The 17,387-nt window shown below is 44.4% G+C and overlaps 2 protein-coding genes across 2 annotated transcripts in view; one reads left to right on the forward strand and one right to left on the reverse strand.

Annotated features, from left to right (window-relative positions):
- LOC8027133 (protein transport protein Sec31A) overlaps positions 1-9,536 on the forward strand; it is a 47,906-nt gene extending 38,370 nt beyond the window's left edge. The window contains exons 24-26 of the mRNA XM_029969169.4: positions 7,842-7,967; positions 8,065-8,136; positions 8,716-9,536. Coding sequence (XP_029825029.3) covers positions 7,842-7,967; positions 8,065-8,136; positions 8,716-8,904 — 387 coding nt within the window. The 3' untranslated portion in view covers positions 8,905-9,536. The remainder of the gene's footprint in view (positions 1-7,841; positions 7,968-8,064; positions 8,137-8,715) is intronic.
- Positions 9,537-12,696: 3,160 nt separating this feature from the next.
- Positions 12,697-17,387, reverse strand: part of LOC8027132 (cytochrome P450 4V2) — a 56,748-nt gene continuing 52,057 nt past the window's right edge. Inside the window, exons 10-11 of the mRNA XM_029969172.4 lie at positions 15,166-15,345; positions 12,697-13,331 (exon numbers count right to left, since the gene is read on the reverse strand). Of these exons, the coding sequence (XP_029825032.3) occupies positions 13,135-13,331; positions 15,166-15,345 (377 nt within the window). The 3' untranslated portion in view covers positions 12,697-13,134. The remainder of the gene's footprint in view (positions 13,332-15,165; positions 15,346-17,387) is intronic.

Genomic DNA, 17,387 nt, shown 5'->3' on the forward strand with positions numbered 1-17,387 from the left:
GACAGTCTGCGGCGGCTCATTACAAAAATGTGAACCCATTTGGCCCACCCGAAAACGCCGCTTCGCGGCGTCCGACTATTCGCTAACGTGTCATTCGGTGAAACGTGGGCGTTCGCTAAAATGTCATTCGATCAAGTGAGTGCCTCCCGCATTGGGTACGCCTCCATCAGTGGAGATATGCCACACTACCTTGCCATGTCATACTGGAACCTAATATGACATTTGCACTAAGTGTGTGAATACAAAAATTTTACCCCGCGCACCCCCCAAATATGTTTAAATTTTTCGGGGAAAAAATTGCATTCATTATGCGAGTAAATACGATAAGTGGATTGCTATGACTCGCAGCCAAAGAAATCACTGATGTTCTTCCGAGTATTTTTTTTTTTTTTTTTCCGATGTCACCCATGAGACATTTTTGTAACTTGTAAAAACATGCGCACGTGTCGTCGCTGACGTTAGTCAGGCTCTCCACGCACCGCAGAACGTCGAAGGCATCTGGCGTTTCGGTGGTTGTTGGTGGTAGCTCGTCATTACTTACGTCGTCGTTGTTATCTTTGCTACTCGACTCTCCTTGCGGTGCTGTCAGTTCGTCGACGATCCCCTCTGCAGTCCTTTATCTGCAAGTCACGAGGTTGTCGTCATCGGTAATGAAATCGGAGGCCGATCTTTCAGCACCTAAGTAGGTTCCAATATTCAATTGTCAAGCTGTTCTCCTCGGGCTCAGGAGGAGCAGCTACTGTAGGGATTTACGTATCCACACTTGCGAAAGCAGTTTGCTATCGTGCTCGCAGTAACATGGTCCCAGGACACAAGGAGGAAGTGCAAAGCGTCCACGAGGCTTATCCAAGGCTCCTCATCTTGCCGATCGATCTTGCCAAGCAGACGCCGCACCAGAAGCCCCTTGAAATGGCACTTTACATTTCGAATTATGCTGGCATCCAGAGAGTGTAGCCGGCATGTCGTGTTAGTCGGTAGAAACTCCACACTAACATTTTTGAGGTTGACTTGCTTCGGGTGGGCGGCGCAGCGGTCAAGGAACACTAGGATCTTCCTGCCATTGCACAACATTTTGTTCTCAAAGTGAATAAGAAATTACTGGAAGAAGGCTCCTGTCACCCAGGACTTCTTGTTTGCCTTGTAAATGTAGGGCAAACGGCCTGCACCTTTCAAGCACCTTGGCTTCACGAATCTGCCGATGACGGTAAGCTTCATCATCTCCGAGATGCAACAAAAAAGAGCAGTCCCTCTCTGTGTGCTCTTCTGTCTGCCCTTGCAAGTCTGGCCCTTGAAGCAAAGGCTGTTCTCTGAATGTACATTGATGAAGACGTCCGCCTGATCAGCATTGGGTATATCACGGGCTTCATAACCTGCAATCAGCATTGGGAGAGTGCTTGTCTACTAGTCAGTGATGACAGATTCGTCCACTTTCTTGCTTTTTCCGCAGACTCGTTCATACGCCAAGCCATGTTTAGCTTTAAAACAGTGCACCCAACAGCCCGATGCTTGTAAATTCTCAATGCCGAGTGACATTTTGATGTGCACCTTGCCGTCAATGTTAACGCCCGCCACCTCCACCTCCTTAAACCACGTCAAAAGGACTTCTTCAAGCTTCACATGTTGTGCAGCCTTTGCCTGCTTCAAATTGACGCCAAAATGCTGGGCGTGTTTTATTATCCGTTGCCATTTACCCATGGTGGTACACAGGGTTGACGGTGCCAGGCCTAACTCCTTCGCTAAGTCCACGCGTTTTCTTCCTTGTTTACTTTCCGCAAGGACAGTGCCTGAAGGACAGCGCTTTTCTCTTGTGAGACACTTCCCAATTCACTCGCTGGGCAGACTACAAACATTCTTCTGAAAGTCAATTGAAGAAAATAAAAATGTGAACAGAGCTAAATGTTTGACCGACAGTTCTGCAGGTTCAGGCAATCACATGGTCAACCCTGATTCCAAACGTCACTTCTCATGTTTGCCCGAGTGATTGCGAGTTACGTACTAAAGCCGGTTTATTATGCGACAACAAAACTAAAGCAGCAACTCTGGATGTAGGTGGATGCGAGTCACTCTAGCAAGTCGAATCACGTGACGACATAGATAGTGCAGCAACGCTGGACATTGGTAGGCTTTAGAATTTCTTAACGCAGCCACCGTTGTTGTGATCGCACGGGACGCATAAAGAATGAACAGCGAGAAAAATGACACAAAAGCACCTGTAATAATTATAGAAGCCGAGTGATGCCACCCTAGAGGATCAGTAAACAATGTATGCTACCTTCTCAAGATCGACACATTCGTTTGTACGATTCACTGCGGCCTGAGACAGCATTCATACATAGTTTTAAGGCACATGGGCCGGGGATTCTGAAAAATTTGTATCATCCCTGAACTTGGATGAGCTGTGATCGTATCATCAAGATTCTGCTGTAATTGGGACAAGAAAAACATTTTTGCTGTATTTTTGTATGCTTGTGCCTTCATACTTACAGAATAGTGAAGTCACAAAAACGATTACCAGAAAGTTCCGAAAGAATGCCCACCCAAAATGAAGAGATAAATGGTGAAAAACATGGGGTGGGCTATCTTTGGGGATGCCACAGCAAAACTTTATCAAAAATTAATGATAACAACACTGGTGCACCCGCTACAAACAATGTGACGTGGAAACTGATACTCAGTCTTGGGTAGTAATGCGTTACTAGTAACAAGTTACTGTAACTTCATTACTTTTTTAGTAACTTGTAACTGCAACGAGTTACTTTAAAAAAAATCTAACTTGTAACTGTATTTCCATTACGTTTTCTCAAGTAACGATGAAAGTAACAACGTTACTTTTGTCGTTACTTTCCAGTTTATGAACAATATATCATTGACCGAGTACAATTTAGCTATTCCTTGCACTTTGCAAATTGTCCGTTTCGACATTTCGAATATCAAGTTGGCCTTGCACAATTTTCTGAATACGTTCTTTCTTGCGAGTCATGACCCGAATATAGCCACGTGTAGATGTGATGAAAAAAAAAAAATCTAGTTATCTTTACGCATGCACTTGTACTTTGTGACTGAACACTTACATCTTAGTACCTTGAAGCACTATCTATGTTGCGGTTTTTCTTTTTTCTGAGCAACCGCTTTTTAATCGGGTGAATCAACCGTCAAACAACACTAGACACAAAAGGCACTGCGCATGTTTCGTATTTTGATTTGCGCCACTACTCTGGCGTGGCGTCAACAGTCGAGGCAAAATTTACTGCTGTTTTCTTGGAATTTGCTTGTTGCTCTGGTTGCGCTGGGTCTGTTCAGCAAGGGCAGGGACGTGTCGCCATCAAATGAGAGGAAACTTTCAGACATTAATTTCGAGAAGCAACTACTGCTAAGTTACAATGTGAAGTAAAAAGCATACTTTTTAAATTTTAAGCAATAAAACTTGGTGAGGGGGCATTTTCTAGTTTTTCTTAATTTTTTTTGTATTTTAGAAAAGTAACTCAAAAGTAACGTTGTTACTTTCTAAAAGTAACTAACTGTAACGAGTTACTCTTGTTGTGGTAACTGTAACGGTAACTTCGTTACTTTTCTGAAAGTAGCTGTAACTGTAACGAATTACTTTTTAAAAGTAACTTACCCAAGACTGCTGATGCTCCATATCGCGGACACTGCAAATTCACGTTTCACAATGCGATAAACACACGGGAACTTGCTACGGACTTTTGTGTCACGGGAAAGGATACCTCCGGTTGCAGACGCAGCAGATCTGCATTTTACCGTGCGAAGGACCCTCAAAAACCCGCTGAGAACTCTCATCTCACGGGAACGAATAGAGCAGTTCGCACACACAGCAGAATCATATTTCATGATGCAACATACACACGGGGACTCGCGTGCGCAGGTTGTGGACAAAAACGCGGGAATCCGCGACAAACTCTCATGCCACGGGTCTGGATACCGCAGATCGCGGGCGCAGCAGATTCGCATTTCACGATGCAATATACACGCGGGAACTCGCGTGTTATGGGAGTCGATATCGCGCGCGCAGGTTGCGGACAAAATCCGGGAACCCACTATGAACTCGCTTATCAGACGTACTGGTACAGCAGATCGCAAGGCGGATGCGATTCCCGTGTGACATCGCGTCACGTCCGAAGGGAATCGGGGAGTTGCTGATGTTTTGGAATTTTTATGTTAAAGATATTTAACCATAAAAAACGGGATGGGCGATCCCTCGGGGGCGGGCGTCCTCTCGGAACTTTACGGTATGTCATGGGGTTGCAGGTCTGCCCTGAGTGTACCAAGGAATAAAGAGTGAAATGTTGAGGCTGTTTCAAATTTGAGATGTTGCTGTTGGGACGGCTTCTTTACCGTATACCAATATTGCATGCACATTGTAAGAAAACAATGGTGGTGGTGATTTCCAGCTGGGATGGTTCATAGAGGGATGCTCTGTTTCTGTTGCTGGTGCTTTTGTTTGTCAGCCGACTTACGCTTGTTTTAAATTTTTTTCTTGGTGAAGGACCGCCCTCCTTCTCACCTTTCAATCCTCAATCCACTTGCAACTGTGAGTAAATCCTGCGAATCGAAGGTGACTTGCAACACGAGGCGAAAGAGAGTTCAGAACAAAAATTTTTAACAGACCTGTTAACCATCCGAGCCTGCAGATTCGTCGACACTTTGTGGTCCAGGTTAAGAGATTGTCGGTTCTGAGCTCTCTTTTGCTTCGTTTGATACCTAATGCCGGTATAGCATGTGTTCTATTAATCAATCTTGGCAGGTGAAGGCTGTTGCTACTAACACCTACTAACCCCTCTCCCCTTTTTGCATTTTGCATAGGGCTCTTTAGTAAACTCTGAAGCTGAAATGGTTTTCTGTGCTCATGGTTTGATTTGGGTGATTCGGATCATTCAGTTACATGCATTATATTGCTGGGCGATGCTTTTGTGTGTAGTGCTTCCACTTCTTTTAGTCATTCTATCACGCTAAAGGCTTTATATTATGCTTGATTAGAAGCAGGGTAATTAAGGTAAAACAACCTGAAGGTTGAAGGAGGCTGCAAATGCCAAGCTCTTATTCACAAGAACATTTTTGTTTGTGAAGCTCTGCAAAAGACTGCAAAGCTGGCAAAAATCTCGAGATGATGCGGAACTAGGATTTCTGCTTCTCAAAATTTATATAATTAGGATTCTGTGTTTTCAGAGTTTATTTTTCACCAAATTTGGAGGGTGTTTCAGAGTTTATTTTTGTCGCAAATTCGGAGTTATCGGAATTTGTTTTTGTTAGATTCACAACTCTCCGAAATCCGGAGCTTGATTTTACAGTATTTTCTATTAAAAAATAAAGATAAATAAAATCGGGGTGGAAATGTATGCTAGTCTCAACAGAATGCTCTTGTATCAATTAATATTTGTTCAGCTGGATTCAGCATTGACGCTATTGCCATTGGCAATACTAATGTAACCCACGACAACAGTTGCAAACAATTGTTGCTTCGATAAACATAGATACCTTAACATAAATAAACTTCTGGAGCTAGTTGGCTAGTATTCATCCCATCCTATCCATCAACCCACCCCGCGGCCGCACAGGGTCAACTGATCTTTATAGTTCATAGCTTTCACTGTTACACAAGCACACCCCTTCCTTCCTCTAAGGAGTACAAATAGTATGGCCAAAACTGGAAACCGGAACAGTGACTTTTGTCGTGACCCGAAAGTACAATGGCCTGTTGTCGTAAATAAGCCGTCACGAGATAAGCGATAAGATACCTCTTGTCATTGGTCCGAAATTTGAAAGAAAACTGAGGTGACATTTTCTCAAAACCATTGGCCCTGTGTGCTGACCTAACTTATTTGTAAAATATACTGTCTTTCTTTTGGCATTGGTACATTGAAATTTTGAGTTTATCGTATAAATTTGAATTCACGAAAATTATACCAGTAAGTGTTTTTCTGATTTTTTTTTTATTTTTTTGGACCGAAAACACGGAACCCTAATAATAATATTCAAAAGAGAGCATAATTCTCTTTATGCAGAAAATGTGAACTGTCTCTTATACTGGCAGATGCGCAACACTACTTAATACTTTGCTATGTGGAGGAAGAACAGCACTGCAGTATATAAGAAGGAGCGGCCCATTTCAATATATAGTCGCCGACCAATTTTTCTGACTTTACAGGGACCAAAAAACGTCCGAAATATTGAGCAGTCCGAAAAACCTGCAGATTGAAAGCTTGACTGTATTATGTCCAAGCGGGCTTAAAAAGGCCGTCAATAGTGCTTTGCTTTGGGTTATGCCTCCGCTTGTGTTGGGCCACTTTCTATTAGCTTGAGAATGGCTGCCTTCTTTTCTAGTGTTATGGTCGAGTACTTTTACAGCGAAACTGTTATATGGTAGGATCTGGAAAAAAAATGTGTCCATGGATGTTAACAAAAAACTCTGATTTAAACGGCACTCTTTCGTTCCGATTGGTCGTGGCACATATAAATAAAAAGAGGAGCAACCCGCGTGAGTTAGCCTTCCTTGACATTAATAGATAGTCAGGTCCTGATCCCTTGTTATCATCTACGATCACCGACTTATCTCAGCTAAGAATGCGCTGTGACAAGGCTAAGGGCAGAACGTGCTGGTCTAACCTTCTTTTTGCTCGTTTCCACGATGCTGATAAAGAGACTTGGGCTCAATCGAGAAAAACCGTCGTCAAGGTGTGCCTCGAAAAATTGGGTTTAGAACTTACGATGTTGAGTATTGAAAGAGCTCATCGCCTTTATGTATGTATATGTCTGTATTCAATCAATATAGCCATTCCCTAGCGACACTTCGCGGCAGCGGAAGAACAGGTGGGGCCATGATGTCTAAGCCAGTGTTGTCCGAAAACACAATTGACCAAGACGAGATGAGAGGCGCAAGTTCACGACTGCAGAATGACGAATGAACAAAGCAAAATGTTAACAAAGGTGATGATAATGATGTGCAGCCAGAGAAAACAAAAAAGCCGTAGCATAGCTTCACGTATTAGCAGGACTTGGCAGTGCTCAAGTAGCGCTGCCAAACCGAGCCAATCCATGTGCAGCCAACACGGAACCTAAAATGGCGGTTTCTCAATGGTGTTTCCTGCTGATCGCTCGTGACGATTTTGTCTGAATAATGGCACTTTCGGACTTCAAGCTGTTTAAAACATTGGTCGTGAATATGCATTATTTCTGTTGAGTAGATCACGATTTCTCCTTTAGGTCTGAAATGTCGAACATGTCCGAATTAACGGCGTCCGAAAAATCGGTCGGCGACTGTACTTTTTCAGCGTCTGGTCCTAGTCTCACTTAACCGAAGCAAATCGTGAACCTGCTGTTCACGAACTCGGACCTTTTTTTTTTGCGCATATGAACATTTATGTCTCACTGCCGAACCTTGTGCATTTTTTTTTGTCTCTTCATTCATCCGGTTAAACCCCTCTTCATCCATTTTCGTCCCAGCCAGTATCTTATGCTAGTTCTTTTGGCACGAAAAAGTCCGCTCATACTCCAGTCAAGCGTGATTCGGACTGTATGTGTCACTGCTTCAGTGAGGATACGTTAGCAAGGCATGCAGGTGTCGCTGCTTTGAACTTACCCTGTTCTAGTTCTGTGTTAGGGGGACCAGCTCTCAGTCGAGCTAGGGGGCAGAGTATGGCGTACGCCTGTCACGGCTTGGATAAGTCCAATGGCACCGCGACAGGAGTGCTCATGCTTGCAAGTTACTTGCATGGCACATGCCTGGAGTGTGGCTTGTAGGCCTCAAAAGTTCTGGAGGTTAGCTAGCGCCTCTGGTGACAGGTTAAGACTTTCTCCGACTAAAAAAAATTGTCTTCGCGCGGCAGCCCGTCCCTCAGGTCTGTCCACCAGCGCCCGTCAAGGAGAAGGGACTCATCCCTCCCGAGAACCAAGTGCTCCAAGACACCTTTGAGGACCTCCGGCAGAACTGCGTCCAGGCTGCAACAAATCCGGTGAGTTCCACCGACTTCATGCTTTTGCAGTTTGGATATTCAGCTGCGAGTTTTCGTTGGGATTGACATTGAGTTTGTCTGTCTCATGCCACTCCAGCAAGTTCGGAGGAAGTTGGACGATGTTGCACGGAAGTTGGAGCATCTCTACGACAGGTTACGGGAAAACGTGGTGAGTGCTGTTTCTTTGTTGCCACGACCATGAGACCATGAGGGTGCTTTTCATTTGTTCTATTAGTATAGTGGTTGTTTTTGTGTTATCTGAAGCATGATTTGAGACTGCTATTGCAATTTATTAAGGGCTTTTCTAAAGCTCTTTAATTAGGAAGGAAATGAAAATATACAGCTATTGTTTTAGTCTGTACAAAAACCAGAAAGGGACGCCTGTTACACGAATACCGTCCTTGCTGAATGTTTATTGGTCACGGTGGACATGATATAAAGGGTTAATTTAACTATCACTGTCAGTTGACTAACTTGCTCAGATGCATTCTTTAGCTTTTTAAATAAATGGTCTTATAGGGCACGTTGGAAGTGTAATTTTCAAGGTAGCCCTTGAGACTTCACGAATTTAAAGAATTTTTGATGGTGCCTCAGGACACAACCTTGAAATAACCCTTTTAGGAGTGCCTTTCCTCGGAAATATCTTGTAGAATACGAGTTCAGAAAGCAGTTGAGTAAGGTTTCTTTATTTGTCTCGTAGCAGTTTTTCTTTCTAGTCGTAAAGGCGCTGCCCGTTGTTTGTTTTCAGCTGTCAGCTGCAACCACGCACGGCCTGCATCAGATAGTGCAGATGATTCAGCAAGGGGACTATGCAGCGGCCCTGGGTATCCACAGCCACCTGGTGTCGACGTCCAACTTCTCAGAAACCAGCAGCTTCATGCCCGGCCTCAAGGCGCTGTTGCAAGTCGCCCAGCAGCTTGGGGTGTTCCTTCAATAGGCCGCGTGTTTTGCAACGAGAGTTACCTCCAACTATAGCTTTTTCCAGCTTCATTAAAAAAAGGATGCTGGCTAAGCCTGCTTTTCGGTTCCTTTCGATTGGTAGTAGTCGACCCTGTACATTATATTCCGCTTGAGCAATGGCGGACGGGGCTAGCTGAGGCCCGCTGCGACGCTGCTAACCTCATGCTGCTCTCATTGTGTCCGGAAATGGCGAAGAAAGGTAAAACACTGAAAATAAATTTGTGAAGATTTTGGGTCATTTTGCAACTTCGTAATGTCGGTTTTTGTCTCCAATCGTGAACAGTCAGTTTCAAAGTTGCTTTCTCTCGTGGAAAGCTGACTACCAAGACTTTAATGTTTCATTCTGGGACGCTTATTGGGGCTTTCAAGCAGCGTGCAGATTTGGATGGAAGCTAATGTTAAGCTTTAAAATAGTTTTCTTTCTTTCGCTGAAGCTTTTTTTTTTCTTTTTTCTTTTAAGAGTACTGCATATGCAGAGATGGAATAGCTGACTTTTTAGGATGAGATCTGTTTATTTTTATACCGGTATATTCCCTGACAGTCCCAACCCAAGTTGTATTGTCTCTGTGGAGATGGAACTTGAACGAATAAACGAAAACTGCACATGTACACGGTTTTTCTTCATTGAGGCGTACGCGGAAGTGGTATGTTGGCGTAGATATTTAACGATGCATTGATTGTGTGTGCAAGCTGGGAAACGAGGCCGTTCATGGCTACGAATAATAGTTCATTCGTCATTCAGAATATAAAAAGGCGACCCAAGGCTGCAATCGCGTAACAGTTGTGGCTACTTGTTCTTTGCACATGTTTGGACTCAACTTTGCTAGTGGATGCTAGAGTTGCTGACGTGCTGAAAATGGCAGGGAGGTTGTTCATTTGTCCTGCTTCCAGCGTGTGTATGCTTGAGGACGGGCATTTGAAAGAGATGCCCTGCTATTCTCATCCATCCTGTTGGTGACTACAGAACATGTTAATGATGTTTATTGTTCCTCCACGAAGCTAAAGAAGCACCTGTTACTAATAGTACCAATTCATACCTTTTAGTGCTGTTAAAAAGCCTAATTCGGCAGTTTTTCCCTTGAAAGTTGAGCATGTGGTGGCAACTCTGAAAAAATATTCTACTTTGTGTTACTTGTGGCCGGAGCACCTTGTGCTTTCTTTGACTTGAAGTAGTGTGTGTAAAGGAATAGTGTCATAGGAAGTCATGACTTTACTCTGCTCTCTCAGAATTGCTAAAACGCATATTTAGCAAAAAAAAAAAGAGAGATAATTTTGTGTAAAAAAAGAAAAGTGCATTCCAAGTATTAGGATAAGCGTGCCATTTTCACCTTTTGCAGTGCAACAGGCAGCGTTTTCAGTTATTTTGACTTTTTTTTAGGAAATTCGGCAGCTCCCCTTTATACGGTAGTTGAGAGTCGCCAAGGTTTTCAGCGCAAACCAGTTCTTAAATTAAAGTGTTCGAAATTCCTGTTGTACTGATGCAATATTCAGTTCTAGCTCAATTTTGCCAACAAATTACTACCTTTCCCCTGTACAGTGGGTAAGTACCGGCGGTGAAAGGACAGGTTTATAAAAAGTGCCGCCATGCATGAAGTAGCAAGAACTGTGAATTGTGTTAGAGACCCCCGTCTTAAAACAAAAACGACAAAAAGTTATTTTTTATATTTTTTATCGATAAATCCCCCCCCCCCCCCCCCCCCCCCCCTCAAAATGTAAGTACTACACTCGGGAAGAATCAATTTATATACTTATATCGATTCAAAGTTTCTGATGCACGCTGTTTGTAAGCATATTTTGGAAAGCTTTTCTTGTTTTCTAAGAATTAATTTTGTCAAGTGGGGTACATTGTTGGGCTATTTGGTTCATCTTAAACATGTAAAATAGCGCAAAGAAAGACAAGGACAAAAAGTAAACAGGACAAGCGCTTGTCCTGTTTACTAATCTTTTCTTTTTGCACTATTTTTTGTGTTTAATTTTTTAGTCACAACACAGTTTTGCCCCAGAATCTTTCGATCTAGAGCTGGGACACCTCATAAATAAGAGAGTGCAACAAGACTACTATTTCTAAGAAATGTCAACTACAAACAACTTTTTCTAGAATGATGTTAAAATTAAAACCGTAGTTTTGTTGCACACTGCTGTTTGTAGAACACGCTGATATATATTGTGTCATTTTTTGATGGGGGTAGCGTAAAAAGTTGGACAGAAACGTTTGTGGCAAAGTTGAGGTTTTTTTTTCGAAAACTATAATAGAAAAAAAAAATTGTGCTTATGTTTGTGCTTAGCACAGAGTAGAGGTGAAAATTTAATAAATAATATACCAGACATGATCGAAAAATCCCAAAGACCAAAGTTTCACCCTTAAGACAGGTACAATGAAAAACGAATGTTTTTAAACCATTCTTCACTGTTTAATAACAACAACAATAACAACCGACACTGCATGCAAAAAAGGAACATCCATTCAAGGCTTTGCATTTCATGCCGCCCTGGAGAATGCTAGGAAATCGATGCTGCTCATTTCTAAATACATCTCGTGTGCGGCGTACTGGACCAGGGATACTTGGAGTAATCTCGGCATGTGGCCAATGTATCCCTATGAATACACTTCACAATGAGCTAGCGAGTCCCAAAAAATGACCTTAAAAAACAGCAAACAGACAATATAGAGCAGATTTTTTTAGTTATTGTTTTCGTTTTTAATTACAGAGTATGAACGCAACGTTCCAGTAGTAAACCTTTTGTTTAAATTGAGAAGTCGTCTTATCGTACAGAAATTGACCGTGGTTCCAATCTCTTACACACCTTACGGCAAAACTCACTCGAGCGTGCATATCTTTATTATCTTCTAAAATGTAAGTGGAATTTGTTTTAAAGTAATCGAAGTTTGCATGTGCTGATCCTCGGGCTGATCAAGGATAACCACTTTTGTAAATCTCTGCGCTTCGAATATAAATCTAGAGGCCAACGCTGTCATTCCAACCCGGTCAATTTGCACATTCAAATTGAAAAGTAAGAATTTGAAGTTGTGTCGCGCTCAAACGCTACCCCGAAGTTATACCTTTATTCAAAAGAAAGTCACATTGCTGCTCACTGAACTAGGTTTTCACAAACATAATTTTACAAAGCAACAATTAAAAAAAAAAAAATTCAGTGGGGTATCATTGTTCAGTTTGACTCCAGTCACTGTTACTCCCGAGAGGCAGTGCGCATATGTTGAGCTTTATAAAATCTAGTTTCGCCATGGCTGAATTCACCCTTCGCCTGCCATACAAAAAGCGTGGTTCGCCCCTATTTCGTGCAGCATGTCGGCGAAAGCTCTGAGCGCCAGCTGCTAGCTGTGAGTTAAGATTCGACTTGCGCGTGGAATCTTCCCCCGGAGCTCGTCTCCGTGCAGAAGGAACACCTTACGCTCTCTCTCACACGAAGTAAGAGCACGGGACCACAGGCGCACACGCGGTGCTCTGGCAACTTATCTGCAGCCGAAATCGTAGCTCGGTGTAAGAGATACCTGCCAGCACACTCAGGTAAATTGACGCACAGGAAACTATGACTTGGCACTTCCAGCTGCGTCGGCGGACGAGCCAAGCTCGTCTTTGGCAGGTCGAAGGGCTAAGGACATCACCAGCGTAACGTGTAGAAAACTTCAATAAAAAAAAAAAAAAAATCCGCCACAACGCTGCGTATTTGAAACCCTGACTGATGGCGGTACGTTGACTAGATGGCCAGTTGTTCTCACTACGTTGCTCGGAACGGGTCTTCGACGGGAGTGTTTAGGGTTCTATGCTGCCCGCGGGTCGAAGGTGTTTCCGAAATGGCAACGAATTGACGTCGCAGGAGTTGGCAGGCCATGTTGGAGGTCGCGATCCTGGCGGATGGCCTTGGAAGTTACGCTAAGAAGGACGATCGAACGTGAGTGTCGCCGTCGTCGCGGCGTCATAACTCCTGGCTGCTGCAGCAGCTTCCGTGAACTTTTAAGCTGGGGAGAGACCTGCAGCAGAACAGGCGTCCGCCACATCCACTTCCGCTATTTGTGCCAACGCCAGGACCGCGGCAGGCACACTTGTATGACGTCATCAGGCGAAAATCGAGAGACCACATTTTAGGGCACGGTAAGCGGAAGTCGGAGACGCCGTTTTAGGCTCCGTACTTTCACCCACGCCTTCACACAGGAGCCCAGGAAAGTCCCGTTGTTCGGAGCGGATGACTACGGTTTATCCTGGGCGATGGCAGCAGGAGCATGGGGTTGGCGAGGCGTGAGCTCCACTTCGATGCCGTTCTGGTTGCGGAGCACCAGCTCCCCGGCAAGCTTGAGGTTGTGTCGGGGTACCAGGGACGTGACCGAGAACCTCCGGAAGAGGTTGGACAGAACGATCTTCTCCTCCATGAGCGCGAAGCGCTGGCCTGTTGGGGAGCGAGGTGCGTAAATTCTCTCGAATCATTGGAGATACGTCGAGGTTGACCATAGTTTAGTTCTAGTTGAAATTATATCGGAACCGACTGGCGGGCTAGTTCGTTACATACGTTGAAATGAGCAGCGTAAATAGATAAGGACTACTGGAAGGAGAAGACAGGACAAGTGCTTGGCCTATCTTCGCCTTCTATTAGTCCATGTCCATTTGCGTTGTGTTTGAAATTATATTCCTAACTTATTTTAAGCAAGTTGTGAAGGTAGTCAGTGCTGGTAGGAGGAACACGATAACGAACTTCCTGGCAGCCTCAGAGTGGCGGTCGACGTTTTTGCTGGGAGCCTTGAGAAAGCTGACTTTTAGCGAAACGTGTATTGCACGTGTTAAGTTCCAAGAGATTCCTTTTCAAGTTCTCCCTTTTATTGTTTGTTGAGAAAAATCTTACAGCAACGCATCTCTACCGAGGTTTGAAATAAATTCTGATCCTAGACAGAAATGGGAGCTGTCCAGAAAAAAATGATGTCATTGAAATGGGAACATGAAAAAAATGACCTCACTTTCCAATATTGTTACGCCATGCTGGTGTGATAGCATCATGAGCTCGCATGCAAGCAGCACTGAAGCTCACAAAAGAATACGCTTGCGTAAGTGTTCAAAGCCCTCCATCGTGCAGTGAAACAGGTGGAAATGATAAGGCTTCAAGATTTTTGTATTATGCATCCCGATTCAGTCCTGCGTACATTCTATTTTGTGCAAACATTTTCAAAGGTTGACACTCGGAACAATAGGCCCGGCTATGTCCGCGGTTTCGGTGAATTACAGAAAAGCGAGTCTACGAGGAAGACCGCTTCCTGGTGCTTCTGCAGCACCGAAGGCATAGCTTCCCCACAACGCTTCCGTGCAACAGGAGAAGTGGATTCAACGAATTCATAGGTCCCGTGAAAAAACTTTTTTTTTTTTTTTCTAACATTTTTTTATTTTGTTAACTATTCTTTTTTTTTTTTGTATTACGAATTTTATACCGATCGATTACATCCCATATTATCGGGCATGTGGAAGAGGTGCGAGTATTGTTTTTCTCGCCGCAAGAATAAACCATGGATCGCCCGAACGCCCAGTCTCTTCCCAAGTGATACGCTAGAAGTTGAGACCAGATGCTGAAGTTTCAAAAGCCTTGTGCAATTTAAAAAAAAAAAAAAAAATTATTGAAAAAAGAAAAGGTCCCAGTTTTAGAAGCAGACGCCATTTATCTCCACGTGATCGCCATTTTTTTTCTAAAATTTCCGAGATTCGTTTATTACTTTTGAATCGGTTGATGCTTAGTCCTAAGAATTTGGTAGCTGGTCCAAGCGCTGGGGCTACATTTGGGCGAGGAGTACTGCGATGCGTAGTTTATTTTTGCGGCGAGAAATACATTGTGGTTTTTTTGTCAACATCCGATACTGGCAAATATATTTTGAACGACTGTTTTCTTCAGCATTTTATTGTAATATCGATATTCTTGTCGTTTAGGTCGATATTAAGAGAGAGAGAGAGAGAGAGATAGAGAGAAACAACGGACAACAAGAGTGAAATGCCGAAGTTTATAAATTACAAGCAAGTGAGTTTCCTACAGGAGCTGTGAACGCATAAAATGGTACCCATCTTTTTTTTAAAGAGTCAAGCATGTTCGCATTTCCAGAGCCGGTCCCATCGCTTCGATGTGACGACAAAAATGTTGAAGTTGGTTATCTCAAAACACACACACACACTTACGCACACACGCGCAGATACGCACACACGCACGAACAAAAAAAAACCACTAAAAGATGCTAAGTTTGAGGACTCACCGATGCAGTTTCTGGGCCCTGCAGAGAACGGGACGTAGGCAAACGGGTGCCTGCCCAAGCTGTTTTCCGGCAGGAACCGCTCAGGAAAGAACTCCTCTGGCCTGGGGAAGGACTGGAGATCTCGATGCAGCATGTACGAAAAGACCACCACGATGGCGCCTTGAGGAACTACGTTGCCGTCTGCGCCCCGTGCGGAAAACAAATCGTAACAATAGCCCCCATTTAAAATGCTGTTTTTTTTCTCTTTTTAAAGGCAACATTGCATTCTTACGGAAGCTAACTCAGATTTCGCGAGTGTTTGTTGCGCGTGTCGCGTGTCGTACAGTGAAAGTATGGTGCCTGGCACCCGCCTCCGACTGGTGTGTTTACCGCGTCCAAAAAAGTGGTTCCTCGATTTCCGCCTGATGACGTCATAGAAGTGTCATGCTGTCGTCAGTCGCGATCCTGGCGGCGTCCCAACAGCTGTGGTGTATGTCGCAGACGCCTGTTCCACTGCAAGTGGTTCCCCAGTGTGGCAGTCCACGGAAGCTTGGGCAGCTAGAAGTTGGGACGCCGTGACGACAGCGACACTCGCGTTTGGTCGTGCCACTCGCCGCTTCTCCTTAGTTTTCTACGATTAACCGTCAGCATCGCGACATGCAACAGCATGACACTTCGGCCTCTTTGACGTCATTTGTTGCCACTTCGGGTCCACTTTCGATGTATGGGCGGGATAGGACGCTAAACACGCCAGTCGGAGACGCGTTCCAGGCACCATAGTGGGAAGTACTGTAGCCACTTAGGAAACGCAGGGCGCGGTTTGCTATCTTTAGGATTCTTGCGTCCTGATTGGTCCCTCGTCGTTCTGATTGGCAAATTCGACAATCTCATTGGCTGCGGAGCGATAATAAGATTCTAGGGGCACGCCACGCTCTGCGCTTTTTAGGCTGTCAGTGTGACTGTGCGGGCGGAAACTGAAGGAGAGGAGGAAACGAGAGCGCGCGCGGGTACGCCACAGCGCCGGGCTCCGACTGCGTGAAAAGCGCACCATCGTGGCGTTCGTCATGCTTCTTGTCGTTCGTGCCACGCAAGTCACTATTGTGACTTGCGCTGTTGACGCTGCTTGATTGGTCCCATTACCTCGTAGCGTCGGCTGCGTCTGGACCTACGCTGAAACGAAGAATAGCTGCCTTTGTCTCCACCGCACTCGTCGCGAACGCCGGTGTTCCGCGTTGTAACGCGTTCAACGAGTGCAGTGGAGGCAAATGCAGCCATAGATTTGCCTCGGCCCACCAATCATTCCAGTCAGAGCTCAGTGTTCTGATTTACCTGCCCGGTACCGTTTGCTCCTCTCCCCCAGTTTCTGCCCGCATAAAGTTGGTGAGCTGCCGTAAGCTTTCGAAAGCAGAAACAACAACGAAAAAGGAAAGCAAAAGAAAAAAGGAGAGAGGACAATGCGACGCCACGATGATTTAGCGGGACTTCGCCAACTGTCAAAATATTTTTGGAAACAGCAAGAAAAGATGCAACAGGAAAGAAGGACGAGGCGACGCCATGAAAAGACACGGCGGCTTGTGTCTGGAACACTTAGATTGGACGTCAGTGTCCGCTGTGTTCTGCACAAAACGCAATTTTGAACATGACGGCTTAAACGATAGATACAAATGCAGCTGCAATATTTTTGTTTCGTCTGGGAATTCAACGTTTAAAAAAATAGATTGGTGCTTTAGTTAACCGCTGTTTTTCTTTCTACTGCTTTTCCTTCAGAAACCAAAAGATAGAAGGCACTGAGGGCGTGCTAACAGAGACTGACGTTAAACTAATCTTTAGTTTAATGTGTCCACAAACAATATTAGGACTAAAAAATGGTACATCATAGGAATAGAAAAACAAAAAGGCGTACAAAGCGGACGAAAAGGAGGCAAGCAAAGGCATACTCATGAACACACTAGTGGCTCAGTAGCTTGTCGAAAAGCGTCTAGCTCATTATATTGTAGTTCAGTGGTCTCAAACTCATTTGAATGAGGGGGCCAAATATCCCACACCGGAAAGGTCGGGAGCCAATGCAATATCGTGGAGGGGGGAGGTGGAAGGAATTCCGTGCCTTATGCTTTTTGTAAACTCACAGTCTTGCCTGTTTCATCTTTAGATTGATTAGTGCATAAGACTACTTTGGTCCCTGACCTGATGTGATAAGAATGGAAATGACACCGCCCCGCCGACGTGCTGGCATTTTTAATAGA

Source organism: Ixodes scapularis, unplaced genomic scaffold, assembly GCF_016920785.2.
Source record: "Ixodes scapularis isolate PalLabHiFi unplaced genomic scaffold, ASM1692078v2 PGA_scaffold3__209_contigs__length_174095766, whole genome shotgun sequence".
NCBI lineage: Eukaryota > Metazoa > Arthropoda > Arachnida > Ixodida > Ixodidae > Ixodes > Ixodes scapularis.